The sequence below is a fragment of the Trichechus manatus genome, unplaced genomic scaffold, assembly GCF_000243295.1.
Source record: "Trichechus manatus latirostris isolate Lorelei unplaced genomic scaffold, TriManLat1.0 scaffold00014, whole genome shotgun sequence".
Classification (NCBI taxonomy): Eukaryota; Metazoa; Chordata; class Mammalia; order Sirenia; family Trichechidae; genus Trichechus; species Trichechus manatus.
The window spans coordinates 2,304,435-2,321,613 of record NW_004443950.1 but is presented as its reverse complement, the minus strand read 5'-3'; the positions used below and the strand labels follow the sequence as shown (position 1 = coordinate 2,321,613).

At 52.0% G+C, this 17,179-nt stretch overlaps 1 protein-coding gene across 1 annotated transcript; it reads left to right on the top strand.

Moving 5' to 3' along the window:
* Positions 1-498: 498 nt before the first annotated feature.
* CMTM3 (CKLF like MARVEL transmembrane domain containing 3) lies at positions 499-10,830 on the top strand. The gene is made up of 5 exons (XM_012554209.2): positions 499-654; positions 4,353-4,508; positions 5,580-5,675; positions 6,136-6,298; positions 9,279-10,830. The coding sequence occupies exons 1-5, from the start codon at positions 514-516 to the stop codon at positions 9,305-9,307; spliced, it is 585 nt and encodes a 194-aa protein (XP_012409663.1). The 5' UTR covers positions 499-513; the 3' UTR covers positions 9,308-10,830.
* The last annotated feature ends 6,349 nt before the right edge of the window (positions 10,831-17,179 follow it).

Genomic DNA, 17,179 nt, shown 5'->3' with positions numbered 1-17,179 from the left:
CCGAGAGGATGGGAGGGGGGCTCTAGGAAGTCGCAGAAAAACTCCCGGCGAGAGAGGGGAGGGGTGGGTCAAAACCGTGGCGGGAGGAGCGGGGGGAGGTTTTTGTTGTTTAGAGGCCTCGGTTCCTGGGTCGCCTACACGCGCATGGGCAGGAACTCAGACCTGAGACAGTGAGTGTGGACAAACCTACCGAGTAGGGAGAGAAAGGTGGGAGCTCGGACGGGGTGTTCGAGGGGGGTAATAAGAAGGGCTCGAACTGCCAAGTCAGGGGTACGGTGAGACTTCGGGGTCTGAGGAGGCCCCGGGCCTGTGGCTGGGCCCGCCCAGTGCCTGCCGGAGCAACAGGGGTCCGAGGGGAGGTGGCCCGGGGCGGGCCGGGGGCGGGGCGCCGGGGGCTGCACCCCGCGCGGCGAGGCTCGCCTTTTTTCCGTCTGCACAGGCTCGGTTTCCGCTTCCCTCCCAACGCGGGGTGAGAGGGAGGGCGGCCGAGCCCTGGCCCCCGCCGCCGCCGCCATGTGGCCCCCAGACGCCGATCCGGACCCCGAGCCTGCAGGCGGCGCTCAGCCCAGCCCGGCCGCCGCGGGGCTCCGCGCCCTCCTGCCGGCTCGCGCCTTCCTCTGCTCGCGCAAAGGCCGCCTCCTGCTGGCCGAGTCGGTGAGTGCGGCGGAGGCCCTGCCCGAAGGAGCGCAGACTCCGGGGAGCCACCTCGGACCCTCCCCCGCGGACCCCCTTGGCGGCGCCGCGCTCCTTTCAGAAGTTGAGGTCGAGGTGGGGTAGGGGTCCAAGTGGGCGGCGCCACGGCCTGAGCACCCCGCGCCCCAGTGCCCAGTTCGGCCGAGTCCTCTTCAGAACCCTCAAAGTTGGAAGAACTTCCCCAAGTTTAGGACGTGTTCACTGAGGCTCGCTCAGAGGGCGAGGCATTGGCGAGGCGGGGCCCGAACCTAGACGTTCCCGCAGTTCTTGAACCCGCGTGTCACAGGTTGGGGGGCCGTAGGAAGCACAGGGGGATCCGGCAGGGGGTCGGTTCCCGCCGTCGACGCGGCGTGACTCTCCAGGCCTCTGGGCCGGAGTACGTCTCGGGCATCTCCTGGCTTCAACCGCGAGCGAAATTCTGCTCCCCGAGCCCTCCCGCCGCTCCCTGGGTGGGCCCCGGGGTGAATCAGCGCACTCAGCTCTCCATGAGCTGGGGTGGGGTCCACTTTCCTGGGCGCAAAGAGGACCGGCCCGGAGCTGCTGGGCAGAGGCTGCGGCGCCTCAAGGGGGGGGAGGCCAGAGAGAAGCCCCGCCAGCTGAGGGCGGGGGGCTGTGTAGAGTGGGAGGGGGATCCCCGGGATTCGGCAAGGCCCAGCCACTCTCTTCGGGGCCGCCAGGCAACCCCCGCGGCAGCAGAGGGGTGGGAGCGGGCCCCAGCGGGTGACTTCATTCCCCCTCCTCCGCTCCCTCGCCCCGCCCCGCTGAGCTCCTTCCCGCTCTCCCCCACCCCGGCCTTCTGGCCGCCTTTGTCCTCCCTACACTACGAAAACTCCCGCACTGTCCCGCCTGTGGGGTAGGGGTTGCCGCTGGGCCTGCAGGGATGGAGGAGGAAGATGAGAGGCAGGATGAGGGGCGAGCACTGGGCGGCCACTGGTTACTTAAATCCCCCAGCACCTTGACATTACCTGTCCTGATCCCACTTTGTAGAGAGCTGAGGTCTAGGGGATTTGACAGGGAGACCAGTTGAGGATCCGAGTGACAGCCAGGCCAGGAGAGGGGGGAGGAGGTTTCTGCCCCCAGCCTCTTGCCTGTACCTCCCAGGGTAGATGACAGGAAGCCGTCCTACAACCAACCTCTTCTGCCCCTGGGGTCAGTCTAAAGCCCAGCACTTGTCCAACTTCCAGGTGAAGGGCCAGGGCCCCAGGACTCAGCCTGAACTCTCAGAGAGGTTTCTTGGCTGGCCACCTCAAACTCACCCAGGAGATTCATGGGGGCCACTTTGGGGAGAAGCCTAGAATCTACTGTCCACTGACCGGATCCGAACCCCTCCACCCAGGACCACCTCATGGGTGGAGGGCATGCTGGCCAGAGCATAGAGCAGTCCCTTGGCCCAGCTGGGGGACAGAGATCTATGTCTAGGAGGATGAGGAAGCAGGGGGAGGAAGTGTGAGGGGGGCACTCGGCACAAGGGGAGCTGTCCTGGTCACTCCTGCCTTCCTGGTCATCTCCCCAGCTCCCACCCCCGAGCAAGTTGGGGAGGCTTACATGGACAGGAAGGGGAAGGAAGTGGCCAACAGGAATCAGGGAATGAGGAAACAGGAATTGAGAGAGGGAGATCTCCAGAATCAGGCTGGTGGTGGTGAGGGGACAGGAAGGGGAGGGACACAAGAACAGCCCTCGGCACGGGAAGTAGTACGGGAGCTTTGGAGCAGATGGGTTAGGGTTCCACAGCCTTGCTTTCTTGGCGGGTCCTGGCAACCTCTCAACGCCTCTCTGGGCCTTAGTTGCCCATTTGTCCAAAGAGGACCCAGATATCCCCATGGCCGTGTTCAGGGCAGAGGACGGGGTACCCTGGGGGTTCCCTGGCATTCCCAAAGCTCTTTTGTCTGTGGAGCATCTGGGTGTCCCTACAGCGCCCCTGAGCCAAGGTGGCTTCCACCTCTGCCACTGCTTGCCCAGCCTCTGGGCACTACTCCGAGCACCTCAGCTATGGCTGTGCTCACGCCCAGCCACAGTGACAGAAACCAGGAAGGTGAAGGCCTCCCCCAGCACCCCCAGGGCAGTTCACTTAAGAAGTCCAGCTGTGGCGTCGGCCATCCCTGGGTTCAAATTCTAGTGCCCCTCTGAGCAAAGCACATCACTTTTCTGAACCTCAGTCTTCTCATCTATAAAGCAGGGCTGTGCGCAGCACCTGCTGCGTGTGTGGTTGTAAGGATCAGACCCTCGGCATGCACTGGGCACAGATGAACCTGCCCTCTTGGCCTGCCCTGCGGTACATAACTGCAGAACTACCTGGGGAGCCTTCACACTCTCCAGCATCAGTTGCTTCCACCTTCCCAGTGCTGTGGACAAAGCTGCAGGGGACATTTGGATTCTTGTAGTTCTTCCTGCCCCTTGTAAATTATTTTCTTGGAATAAATTCCCAGATGTGGAATTCCTGCCTCATAGAGTAGCATACCCTAAAGGGTAAAGAATCTTTCAAAAAGGCTGGATGAATGATGCAGCAGGGCTGAGGTGTCTGTGGAGCCCATTCTCTCCTGGATGTTTTGTCCTATTCGTATGAAAATTGTCAAACACACAAAAGTGAAAGATTTACAGTTAACACCCATATACCCACCAATTGGATGGTACAATTGTTTACCAGTTGCCATTGGGTCAACCCTGACTCATGGCGACCCCATGTCTATCAGAGTAGACCTGCGTTCCATAGGGTTTTCAATGGCTGATTTTTCAGAAGTAGATCGCCAGGCCTTTCTTCTGAGGTACCTCTGGGTGCACTTGAACCACCAACCTTTCAGTTAGCTGCCAGGGTCATTTGCACCACCAGGGAGTCCTGTGTTAACACTGTTCTGTTTGCTTTATCACATATGTATCCATTTATCACTCCATCAATCCATTTTATTTTTTGATGCCTTCAGAGTAAATTGCAGACATCAGTACATTTCAACTCGAACCACTTCACCATGTTTATCATTAATTAAAAGTTCAGCTTTGCTTGTTTGTTTTTAAGGTAAAATTTACATCCATGAAAAGCATAAATCTTAGGTGTTGGGTGTTATTTTTGAAACTGGTTCCTATTTAGTTGGCTCCCTTGAGCCTGCTTAGCTTTGATTTGCCCCTGGCTGGCCACCAGTGGGTTGGGTGTTTTCTGCCGCCTGCTGGAGTGAGGAGTGGGAGGTTGGGGCTTCCTGATTGGGTCCTTGCAGGAGGCTGGAGTGAGGTTAGGACTCAGAGCCATGTCCAGAAGTGCTGGGGGCAGCCTGGGTCCCATGTTGTTATTAAGTGTATTTGAGTCGATTTCAACCCACAGCGATCCCATGTGACAGAATAGAACTGCCCCATAGGGTTTCTTAGGCTGTAATCTTTACAGGGAACAGGTCACCAGGTCTTTGGAACCGCTGGGTAGGTTCAAACCACCAACCTTTTGGTTAGCAGCCAAGTGCTTAACCTTTGTGCCACCAGGTCTCCTTGGGCCCCATAACTGGGTGTACATCCTGACTCTGCCACTCACCAACTGCAGGACTTGGGGCAGGTTGCTTTTCCTGATGGAGCCTCATTTCCCTCCTGTATTCCTTCCCGCAGGATCTCTGAGCCCTGGGCAAGGGGCCCTGAAAATTCTCTGACTTCTGTCCTATACACTCCCCCTCCCACCCCCCCAGGGTCTCTCGTTCATCACCTTTGTCTCCTATCTGGCGTCCTTGGAGACCACCTTCTTCACGGCACCCCTACTGGAGTTTCTGCTGGCCCTCTTCTTCCTCTTTGCTGATGCCATGCAGCTGAATGACAAGTGGCAAGGCTTGTGCTGGCCCATGATGGTGAGGGCTGGGGCCTCGGGGGAGGAAGGGGTTGGCTGCCCAGCCCATGAGCAGGGACTGGAGGCTCCATCACAGTGGCCAGAGGAGGAAGCCAGAGTGCATTTTGTTCCCTTTCAGCCCAGACCCCTTTTTCAATGCGCTGGAGGGGCTGTTTGCAGTTGGTTAGAGCCAGGTGGAGAGACCTGGCTTCAGACAATCCAGGTCCCACCACTCACCATCCACGTGACCTGGAACAGGTGGCTGTACCTCCGCAGCCTCCAGTAAGTTGGGAACCCAGAGAGACGGCCCCTCTGCCCTTGGCCACCAGGTGGCGCTAGGGCTCCCAACTGGGCCTGCGAGGAATGAGCCTCAGCCGCAGGAATTCAAGCCATTTCCACATGGGCTGAGTAGGTTAACTGAGGACTTGTGGGGCTTTTCCAGCCCTCAGCCATCTGGCAGCCCTGGCCTCGTTTTATCACCTGAGAGGGCCCAGAGTCCGGTCAGTGGACTTTGCTGAATGAGATGAGGCACAGAGAAGGGACAGCAAAAGTGGACCTGGTCTCCTGACTTCACATCCAGCATTCTCCCACCTGCCTGAGAAGGGCTCCACCCTCTGGCCTGCCCATTTAGGGATAGGCAAGCAGAAGCCCTAACATAAATGGATCTGCCACAAGTGCCCCCCGTGGTGAGCCAGAAAGGAGTATGTGATGGGTTCCAACCCCTGCTTCCCCGCTAAGTGGGGAGATCCACATCCAGCCATGGGGCAAGCCTGTTGGGGACAGGGGCCCTGCTGGACCAGGGACAGGGCAGCCTCAGCTTCCAGCAGCCAGTAGGACAACAGGGCTAAGACCAGAGGCACCTAGGTAGGAGCAGGCATGGGAGAAGGAGCGGGGAGTGCACGAGGGGCCCGGATAGGGTAGGAGCTCATGGATGCTGGGCCTGTGGGCCAGGTGTGTGACCAGGCCGCCATGCCCACGCTCCTCTGGGAACAGTGGGGTTCCAGTCCCGTTCCCACCACCCCGGTGCCCTTCTGAACCCGTGCCTTGCCTACCAGCCAGCCCCTCCCCACGTGGTGTCCCCCTCTCTCCCCAGGACTTCCTGCGCTGTGTCACGGCGGCCCTCATCTACTTCGCCATCTCCATCACGACCGTCACCAAATACTCCGACGGGGCTTCCAAAGCAGCCGGGGTGAGTAGCTGCCCTACCTCTGGGAGGTGGGTACCCAGTAAGGCCTCCCTCAAGCTCACCACCCCCTGCACCCAGGTGCCTCTCTGTACACCCACTTGGTGTGGAACCTGGGCACATTCTTTCCCTGCTTGGGCCCCGTTTCCTCATCTCTAATACAGACCTCAACTATTCCACTCTACTGGACCCAGGTTTTGACAGGCTGCTTGCCATATGCTTGCCATACCAAATGAACAGTTAGTTCACTTTCCCATTTATCATTAATCAGAGGGGTCTGTGCCCACCAAGCCAAGCTATATATCCAAGCAGATAAGAAGTGGGCTGTGTAGCTGGGGTGGCAACTCCTCATCCTCACCCTCCTCACTCCCAGCCTCCCGGACCAGGGGCTTCCAGCTCCTGATGATGTGCCCTACCCACCTGTGCCCACCACCCTGGTCACCACCCTGTCCACTGCACCCCACAGGTGTTTGGCTTCTTTGCCACCATCGTGTTTGCAATTGACTTCTACTTGATCTTTAACGACGTAGCCAAATTCCTCAAACAAGGGGACTCCACGGACGAGACCCAGGCAGGGACCAGATGCTCCCTCCCAAAGTGGCCAGAGGAAGAAGGTGACAAAGCAGTAGGTGGGTAGCTGCTCTGAAACCCAGAACCCAACTAATGGCCTCTGGGGTGTTGCTGCTGCAGCCCGCCCTTCCTTGGCACTGGGCTAGTGGCGCTTGGGGTAGGAGCGCTTCCTCTCCCCATCGGGCAGGAAGTGTTTTTACGGCCCAGTTCTCATATCCCTTCATGTGTCACTGATCATAAAACCAGTCCCCTCGGGGCACACAGGCTCCCCAGGGCCTCATCTTTTGAGGAGGGGCAAGCCAATGGCATACCCCATCCCCGCTCTGCAGGGCTCACCCTTCTCAGTGAAACCTTCCTCTATGAGCCTAGGGGCTGCTGGTCACAACTGTCCATACTCCTGTCCCCGAGTCACCTGTCCACCACACCAGCTCCCCCTGCAGTCTCCCAGCCCATAGGCTCAAAAGCCAGAGAACCATGCCATATCCCCGTCGGCAGAATCCAGCCAAACACAGGCAAGCTCAGGCTTGTTTCATTTTTTTACTTCCAATGAGTGCAACCTTCTGGCCCCTCAAGGTTCCCTTCGCCAGCTCAGAATGGCTGCCATGCATGTCTGTTACCTGATTTAAACCAAAGCAGAGCTGAAAGTTGGGTAGCTGGCTTTTTAGCCTGTGACAACACAGCCACACCAACATGCCACATTCCTCAGGGTGTTCTGCCCTATACAGGGTGGGGCATGTGGTGTGAAGGTCAGCAGTTTGAACCCACCCAGTGGCTCTGTGGGAGAAAGTGGCTCTTGAAGGAGGCCAGGAGAGACCACAGTGGGTTTGGAGGTTGTGGTGTCCCTTGGGCTTTCCACAGCCACAGCCCAGGGGGTCCTGCCTAGAGGCCACCAGGGGAGGTCCCCTCCACCCCGGGAGGAGAAGCAGAGTGGGTGAAGGCTGAAAGGGAGAACAGGAGCTGACCAGGGACAGAGGACCTGGCTTCAGGCCTCTGTAGCCTATTGGCCATTTCCCTGCCCTGCTCCCCTCAGCACCCCTGGGGAGGCTCTGAATGTCTAGGCAGCTGCCACTGTTGGCCTACAGCTCTGAGACCTCAGTGGGCTCCCTGCAACTGTACGGCTTTGTCTTCAGTGCCAAACTCACCCAGCCTGGTGTCCCCTCCTCCCTCCTGGGCCCTTGTGTCAGCATCTGTTTAACCTGACACCTGCTGGCACTGCTCTGGGCTGTGCACTAGGGATCTGCTGATGGGCAAGGCTGGGCCACATGCCCTCAGGTCGCTTACAGTCCAGGCAGGAGTTAGAACCAGAAGCGGATAGTGGTTGTGTACACTGTGGGATGTATGCCCAGACAGACGTCAGGGAAAGCCTCCCAGATGGGGTGGAAATTACAACAGAAAAATGGGCTTGAATAGTGGTGCCAGCCTGGCTGGAGGCAGGTAGAGGTGACTAGAGCTAGGTGTTGATGGAGGTGCAAGAGCATGCACAGAAGAAATGGAGCGGGTGGAGGGAGAACAACTGATTGTAAAGAGCAGGTGCTCCCGTCCAGGTGAGATGCTTCTCTGGAAGAGGTAGAGGTGGCCCTGGGCGAGGGCCAGTGGTTACACATGGCTGGACAGGTAGACCAGGGCAACACAAAGCCCTGCAAGGAGTTGGGACCATTTCCATGGGGTACCTGTTGCCCCCAGGCAGGACCCAGCCAGGTAGTTTCTGAAGGAGCAGTTTCCTGATGGCTGGACTTCTGGGGCCACGGGGAACTGCAAACCCCAGAAACTGTTCCTCTGCCAAAAATGAGTAAAGCTCACCTTGTCCTGTACTACAGCAAATATTAGGTTAAATGTTCCCAGACATTTTCTTTAGGCCTTCACAACCTGCTATCAATTGTCTAGAAGCCCTCGTGGCAAAACGGTTAAATGCTCAGCTACTAACCGATAGGTCAGCAGTTCAAACCCACCCAGTGGCTCTGTGGGAGAAAAGACCTGGTGATCTGCGTCCCTAAAAATTACAGCCTAAGAAGCCCTATGGGGCAGTTCTACCCTGTTATATACAGTCACTGTGAGTTGGAACCGACTTGACAGCACACAACAACAACCAGTTGTCTGCCACAAGGGCTTCCAGACGACCGTCCAAAGGAACAAACGCAGACACGTATTTCAATTTTTGGGGTTTCTTAACATTTGGAGACTTTCATATATATATATAAGTCTTTTTGGTGGTAAATTATTCCTGGCTTATGTAGTAGGATTGAATATATCAAAACCTTATCAGGCTAGTCATTGGTACGGGGCAAGGGAAGGAATCAGGGTTTGGGGAGTTTCTCCCAGCTGCCCCACCAGCCTCTGCCCTGCGCTCTGGAGAGCCAGCAATGCATGAGGGCTGATAGGGTTCTCAGAGCTGGGGATGCCAAGAGAGGGGGTGATCATCAGAAAATGGCACCTGGGGCCAGGGCAGGGGGTTAGTGACTTGGGTGGTTTCCGTTTCTGGGGTGGGGGGTTCTGATGGCTTTCCAGAGTAGTCTTCAGTGCAGGGATTTCAGGAACCCTCGAGTTATACCTCACAGACAGACCCTTCACATTATAAAATTGCTTCTGGTCACAATCTAAAAATAAAGATGAGGAGGGAATTGAAACTATAAAATGACTAAAAAGAAGCTTTTGGATTTTTCCATGTATTCTCATTTTTTGGACAAGGAAATAGCTGTCCCCAAAGTGTAAGCCTACCTTGTCCTGCCAAAGTGGGAGGAGATGTGGGATCAAGATGCAGCTGTGCAGCCCTGAACCCCCCAGGTGGGAATAACCTGGGGAGACTTGTGGCCTTCAGTCTGGGGTAGATGCACCACCCCCCTCACCCCCGACACACACTTGGGGTCCCGGGCAGGGGTTTGGCAGAGACCAGTAGCTGCCCTCATGCCAAGCAGTTGGCTGCCGGCGACACCCAAGCCCAGGATGCCAGCCAGCAGCCTGCTGTCTGCTTCCCCAGAGGCCGTCCCCAGGCACCACTGCCCTGGAAACTCTGGCCAAGCATTCTCTTTGCTTTCCTTTCAGAAGAGGATTCTGACTGTGACTCCGACTGAAGGCCTGTCCATGCTGGGCAAGCCAAGCCCCCCGGGGCCTTCACTCCTGCACCTCCTGCCTGAGCTGGCTGGCAGTGTGGCCAGGGAACACTGTTGGAAGGAGTCTGTGACTTCTCGAGCAGCAGCAGGAGATGCTGACAGTGGGCCTCTCCACAGCCTCAAGGTGTATGTTCTGGAGTCTGGTATACAAGACCATACCCCTTGACTTAGCACTATTTAACCACTCTGCATATGAGGGCATCTTGACTATTCCAGCCCTCAACCCATTTCTGTCCCATGGACTTTACGCTGTTTAACCTCTCTGCCAAAGACAAGCACAAGGAAGCAAAGCCTCACATCTTCGCCAATGCTCAGATTCTGGTGTCAGATGGAGCCTTATAACCATCTGTCACAGTGAGCATTTCATGCTGCAAGGTGGAGCAGAAGGGTAGGGACTGCGGGGAGGGATGCTGGTCTGTTCACAAATGGGAACATAGAAGACAGAATCCACGGCAGGGCCAACCCACCAGGCCCCAGTGGCTCCTGACGCTTGTCTGCATTTGACACACCTGCTCAGCTAGGCACTTTGTCGAGAATGATCCCAGGTCTTCCCTCTTCCTTCTTGAAGCTTCTCATCTAGGAAAGAGTGGGTCTCAGCGCCTATAACTGACACCCTCACCCTTGGAGATGACATGTCTTCTTTGGGTGAGATGGCTATTATGGGTCTAAGGCTGTTTCAAAGAAAAGATCATCGACTAGCTGACCAGGTCCAAAAGACAGAGGGTCCCAAATGCTGTAATAGCAGGGGCACTGTCCTGGGCAGCTGGGCAGGCCCAGCCACACCCTCTCTTCTCCTGGGAGAGAAGTTCTCAGGATGCTAAGGACAATGTACTTCTAGACACCAGAGCAGGTCTACTGACCATCTCGGAGAGATGAGATGAGCCTTCTGTGTCACCTAAGGACTTAAATACTGTGTACGTGTCCTCAGTGGGATTTTGTAACTTTATATAATTTTTTTTATACAAAAGCAGCTTCTTAACAAATGGCATTTCCTGTGACCCAAGGGGCCTTGTGAATGAGCCAGAGTTCTGGGCCTGGGTTTTGGGCATTTGTAGCCTTGTTTCTCTCTTGCATGTGAATCTCCTACTCCGAAAAAATCATACTGGATTAAACCAGACTGACTACCTACTTGTGGCAGGGGGTGGCGGGGTGTATGTGTGCATTTGAGAAGATCTTACCCACCTGGAGGAATAACCGTATGGTGTCAGGACCACTTTCATGCTTCAGCAGAAACTGGGAACACGTGGTGTGAATCCCTACAGCTTTAGGTTTTAGCAACAACCCAGGAGCACTTACTCTGGGCCAGACACTGGGCTAAGCATCTGACATGCATTCTCTTACTGAATCCTCTTGCAGTCCTGTTAGCAAAGGTCAGGTGACTTGCCCAAGTCACCACAGCCCTTGGAGGAGGGCCAGGGCCATCTCACTTAGGTATCAGGGCACCGTCCCTGGCAGCCTCTCAGGCAGCCAGAACCTGGGGCTCTCGTGGTTTGGAAACTGTTTGCACCAAGGATCTCAGAACTGCAGCCTGGGAGGACCTTGGTTGGCGCTGGGCTCAGGTCGGTGGGAAGAGATGAGGCATGGCAGGACGGAGGGACGCCCCAACCTGCATACAACACGTGCCGCAAACATGTAGGAATGTCGAATGCGCAGAAGCCGAGAGAGGCACGCGATGGTGTTTACTCCACCTCACCAGCCCAGCAGAGCCACAGAGCTGGCTGTCACCAGGCATCTGAGTCCTTGTCCCGTCCCGTGAGCTGTGTCTCCGTTCACCCTCACATAACAAGCGTGTGCTGTTTCAGGACAGGGCGGGAGGTGAGTGACGGTGAGAAAAGAGAAGAGATGATAATGCTTTTACATGTCCATTGATTAAACAAGAACTCCTTCATGACAATTTAATACAATATTTATTATGATTAGTGTTGAGAAAATTATTTCCCTCTACATACAAAAATACAGATTTGAACACTATGAAAACAATCAGGACAAGTACCATGAAAAATTGGTCCTTCAAAGGAAATAAAGGGGGAAAACTGAGAGCAACATGAGGCTTTGTCTGCTGCTGGGGACAAATGAACAGGAAAGCCTCGGGGGCCCCTGAAACCACTCCACAAGGACAGAGTCAAACCCGAGAGCCAGCTGGAGGTGGGTGCCCGCCCCACAACAGGGCACTGTGTGAATCTGAGAAGGGGTGCCCCTGACCAACCATCAGCATAAGCCAACATTTATCAGACGGGCAGCACTTCAGAAGGCCTACAGCTGTGTCTTTAAAATGTAAAAAAAATAATAATAATAAAGGACATATGAAGCAACTAGTAATAGTTATAACATTGCCCCCTAAAAGTGCCACTAGGTGAAGTACCAATGAGTAATCATTATATTAGAAAGTTACTACTTAGCCACCTGACTTGACTTTCTTTGTTATAAAATAACTACATATTCTGACCCTTCCAAAGGACAAAAAGAAAAAACTACTAGAATTTCATGTCTCTCCATAAATCAATACCTTCACTTTGCAATGGCTCAGCTAGCTCACTCAGATTTTTCTTGACCAGCTATAACTACTGTCCTGCAGGGGAAGGGAAGCAAGAGAAGCAGCATTAGTGTTATCCATGCCTTCGTATCATCAAGCTGCTCACAGCAAAGAATCTATTTTGCTCAGGCCAAAAGCCTAGAAAGGGCCACCGAGCTGGCCTGAAGTGTTGCTGAACTGAGAGGAAGATGAGCATCAGGGACCAGCTGAGGTTCTCCCAGGAGCCCGTCTGGCTCGGCAAGGGGAGGCCCAGAGGGATAGGCCTGAGCTGCCCCTGGGGGCCACCAGGCCAGAGAACACCCCTCTGGTCACCAGCCCACAACAACTGAGGAAGGAGCCAGACAGGCTTTTCAGCATTTTAAACCCAGGAAGGGGAAGACAGCACTGATGGTATTCTTTTCTTTGTTGAATATGGAACCACTGTCCTATTTACTGCTCGAGATGAGCGGTGGTTCTTCAAAATGAGCACATAGTTCAAAAATGCCAAATGCAATTTATACTGATTAGTACTTATTTCACAGAAATATACTCTCACTCTCAGACTATTCAAATAAGCAGAAATAAGATGGTGGAGAGAAGGCAGGGGAGAGGAAATAGGAAAAGCTCGTTTGTTTGTTTCTTCTTAAAAATACATATGAAGTCAAAGGGAAAATGGCCAAATCTCAAAACCAGCATTGCTGAAAGCATTATTAAAAGGACGCAATCTAAAATCGTGCTACAAAAATAGTGTTTTCTGGTTTAACCAAATGTACATCTTTTTTTCAATCCCATGATTGACAAGAGTGCTTGTGTGACACATGGAAGGCACCAAAGGTGAAGTGATTATAATCTGTCTTAAAATACACAAAGACAGGAGTACCTACTTTGGAGGACAAACACATACACTCATACCTGTAATAAATAGTTTACTGTTTTCACCATGGGTTCCTGAACTCTACAAAATTCAACATATACAAATATTTTCAATCCCTACCATTCTCTTAGAGGGAACCACGTCAAACAAAATCAAGTTATGAAAAGCACTGATTTTATCCAGATAGATTTCACTGTGGGGCAGGATTGGAAAATGCACTTTTAAGTAGGTGACGGTTTGAAAGAGCTGGAAGCAGGTGGCCTCTCTGCGGGCCTGGGCCAGCTTGGGAGGTGTCCCAGGTATCCTGCCCTGGCCCTCCCCTAGGAACCTGTCTCCGCAGAGCCCTTAGGGCCAGCCAGTTCTCCCTTCAAGCCCTCACTTCTGCAGAGAGGATATCAGAGTCTCAACACTTGCAAAATTGATTTTGGCCAAGGCAGGAAGGCAAAGCAGGGCCTGCAGAGGGAAGCAGCCACCAGCCAGGCCTGGTCCTGCCTCTTGTGGGCACCTCCCTGCACTGTCCTCATTTTCCTGACTGTTTTTTCAGGTTGCTTTCTGATAAAAGAGGGTGTTTTCTACTGGGTATCAGCAGCGTCATCCAAAAATGACTCAGATTTGGTATTTTCAGACCATCACCGAGTCTCATACAAACCATTATCAGAATGTCACTGCATACCGTCTCTCCTTTGAGGCACAATTATGAAAGGAAACTCTGGGCCTCACCCTAAAACTCATCAACAAAACTGATTAAGGCAGTTTTAGTCAAGTTCTTACTCATAAATTAGAACTATTAAAGTTCTGATAGCTCCCCTGAGTCTGGCAGGATTAACACCTTAACCGAAGACTGTCTGACCATTGTGTATTATACATCCCAACGAAACCAGGCCACCTACCTTGATGCGACTATTTAGCAAGTCACCCGAATTAAAGTCTTGGCATAAAAAATGTAGACAAAAAGCTCATTAACCCTGTGAAACAGATACACCATTCAAGGACCCATAATCTAGACTTGATTCTAGGCAAGCTGCCATTGATTCAAACTCACGGGCTTGTGGGTAATTTTTTTCTTTACTGTTATGTTTATGGATTAAGGAAAACTGGAAAGGAAAAACAAAAATGCCAAAGGTTGAGAAATTGTTATCTAAATGGAAAAGGAATACATTCTAGACAGAAGAATGAGAAGACAAATCAGGAACCTCTCTGTTTCAAGTCTGTGAGTATACAAATACAAGTTACTGGAGTGAAGAAAAGTCAAACAGAACACTCACTTTCAGAAGAAAAATCTATGGGATCTAACAGATATTGAGGATATTTTCTTTCAGAGACAGTTTCTGCATAAAAGAAATGTAAAAAGGTCAAATATTTCAAATTACCTTCTCAACCAGTCAGCTCGTAGGAATTTAACGGTATCTGCAGAGAAGAGGAGAAATAAGAGCTTTTACAAAGAGCTAGGAAAGTTTACAAAGCTGAAGGGAGGAAGGGTTGGGGCTGTGTCCTAACTGTCCAAGATCGCATTCAAACCAGATTCCGAGTCACCTGTCCAGATCACAAGTTCCCAAACTAGGAGCCAAAAGCCCACCCACAGTGCAAGGGAATACTGGCCTCATCACTGAGTTCTTCCTCTCAGGCTGATTTCTGCACCACAAGACCTCACTTTTCCAAAGACAAGAGGATAGGAAAATAGTTAACCAAGTACATGTTTTCAAGACAGCCTGGGTTTGTAAACATGTCTAGTGTTATAAACAGTCTGACAGCAGACAGGGCCTGGGCTAAGCTCAGTGAGGGTCTCTTTGTTCTTCCCTCCTCTCATCTTCCTGACCTCACCAGCCCAGCATGGCAGCCCCACAAGCTATCACCTACCTGGTCCTGGGAGTGCAAGCTGATAAAATAAAAAGGATCCGGGAAAGACAGAACCTCTGGATCCTGTAACTTCACTAGGAGCTAAACAAGCATCTGGAGACCTCACAAGCGAATGGCAGTTCCCCGAGCCAGAAGCATTTTTATCCCGCCAGAGACAATCAATCAACAGCCCTTGGCCTAGAAAGTGTTTTCTCCTTTTGCTACCTGTTTAATGCCACTATGTTCCTGTAAATGAGAAAAAATGACGATGGGGCAGTGGCACACTGATTTCATGGTTGCTTTGTCTTGAATACAGAAGGCACAGTTGGAACCATTTAAATCATCACTTCCTTCCAGAATCACTAAACTCTCTCTCTGCTCACTTGTCTCTATGCTCTAGTCATCTGTTAGGACAGGCTCTAAGACCAACACACAGAAAATCTTGCACAGATGGGACTAGACCTTGGTCCACCTCTAAGAACACAGGGATAGGTGAGGGATATGTTCCCAAATAGTACATGTGCGTCTACGAGAAAAAGTGAGTGGGGGCCACACAGAGGACATGGCACACAGACACACAGTGGCTCTTCAGGGCTTATTCACTGCACAGACGTGTGCACGAAAGAGTGCTTCACCTCTCACAGACCCTCTATAGTTTAACCCCAGAATGAAGGACTAAGAAAACTTCAAAAAAAGACATAAAAAACTGCAAACTATAAGAGAGTAGGAATGGTTTCAGTTGAGTCATAAAACTGGCCAGAAGCACCCGATGCAGAGGCACCTCAGGCCTGCCTGCAGTGCTTGCCTGCAGGCTGAGCCTTCCTGCCAGTGCCAAGGTTGGGGATACTGGCGGCCTCCCAGGGCCACGCTGCTCAGAGCCAGGCCAGGCTCCTCGCTGGCTTCCTTATGGTCTGGGCTGAGCTTTGCCCACACTGCACACGTTAGCTCAAGCTGCCAAGGAGGACATCACTATCCGGCCTGGCCAGGGTACTTCATTCTTGCTTTTTTGTAAGCAAAAGTAATCTACTTTGGATGGCTGTTACTGCATAGGGTAAAACTCTACTTGCTTTACTTTAAATCAAACCTCTCTTACAAGATTTTAATTTGTTAATAGCATCTGCCATTTCCCAGCTTTACGTGGGGCCAACAAGTATCTCTGGGTTTCAAGATTGTAATCACTCTGTATGAAAGGAAAAAGGAACTTCTCTAGACAGCTTCAGCAGTGTGAAGTGGGGAGAAAGGAAAATAGAAGGAAAAGAACTCCCGATAGACCAGATGAGTGCCAAGATAAACTTTCTCTGAAGACATCAGGCTTCCATTCATCTAAAACCACCAGAGAATCCACCAAGTGCTTGAGGGTTTCAACCGCACCGTACAAATTCAAATTTACACAGCAATGGCAGTTCTCGTCAAGTTTGGCTCGAACTATGAAAGCCAGTATCGTCTCAACAGAAAACTGAGAAAAACTAAGGTTGCCACAGCCTTAAAATGCCCCAAACCAAACGGACATTGGCCCATAATGGAAATTTTAAATGCAAAACTAAGCTTCCTTCAATTCACAGAGAGGTCATTTTAAGCCCCCTACATCTAGATTGTCTTCTGCTTGTACATAGAAGGCAACATAAGAAAAATACAGGTGTCTTTTTACTCACAATAGCCAACCACATTCCCTTTGTAACTTTCCCTCAGCACATCATCTACATGGGATGCGATGTAGGACTGTGCATTATACCCATTAGAAGGTCTACATGGCCACTTCCGGATCTAGTGGGAGCTAATTAAATATAAGGAAAAACACCGACAAAAACCAGACGGAGCCACATTGCACAAAGGATGTTAAATAGTTACAGGAACATAATTCAAAGATTCTAATGCCAGGATACAAACTGACTCCTAATTCGCTCTGTGGCACAAGATGTCATCCCTTTCTATCACCTACCAGCATTTACAGTTTCAATGAGCTTCGGAACCATTTCTTGCAGCAGACTACACATCCTCAGGAAGCCAATCAATTGTCTCCTTTTCACCAGGTGATAAACTGGTTTTATTGAAGTGACATGGGAAAACTTGGAAACAGTCCTGCCTGAATGGTATTCTTTTTCTCAATCTCACTTCAAAAGCGGCCTTTTATGAAGGCCACATAACATGATTCCTAGCAGGAGATGTCTGATAAAGTTCAGGGTGGTCCTTCCAAGTGGGCCCCATTTAATGCAAGTCTGAGCTTTGTGACCTTGTTTTTAAGTGGATAATAATCTTATCTCCTAGAGGAAGATAAGTCCAATTTTGACTATGCGTACATACCCAACAAATGTGAAATATATAAAATTAACAGATAAAATCCAGATGTCATTATCTTCCCCAAAATCACTACATATAATAGACTCAAAGTTTAGGAAGCATGGTTTGTGCTGACTTCACAAGGTACGTGGGAAGAGGACTCTATCACTCCAGCTCTGACCAGGCCTGGTTGCCCTCTGTGAGAGCAGAGCAAGGTGAGTATCCACCAGGCTGGATTCCAAGGCTCCAGGGGCAGGCATGGCACTCAAAGATGTGACCTGGGCCGCTGCCATGAAAAGAACTACAGCAGAGCTCAGACTGTACCGGATGTTCA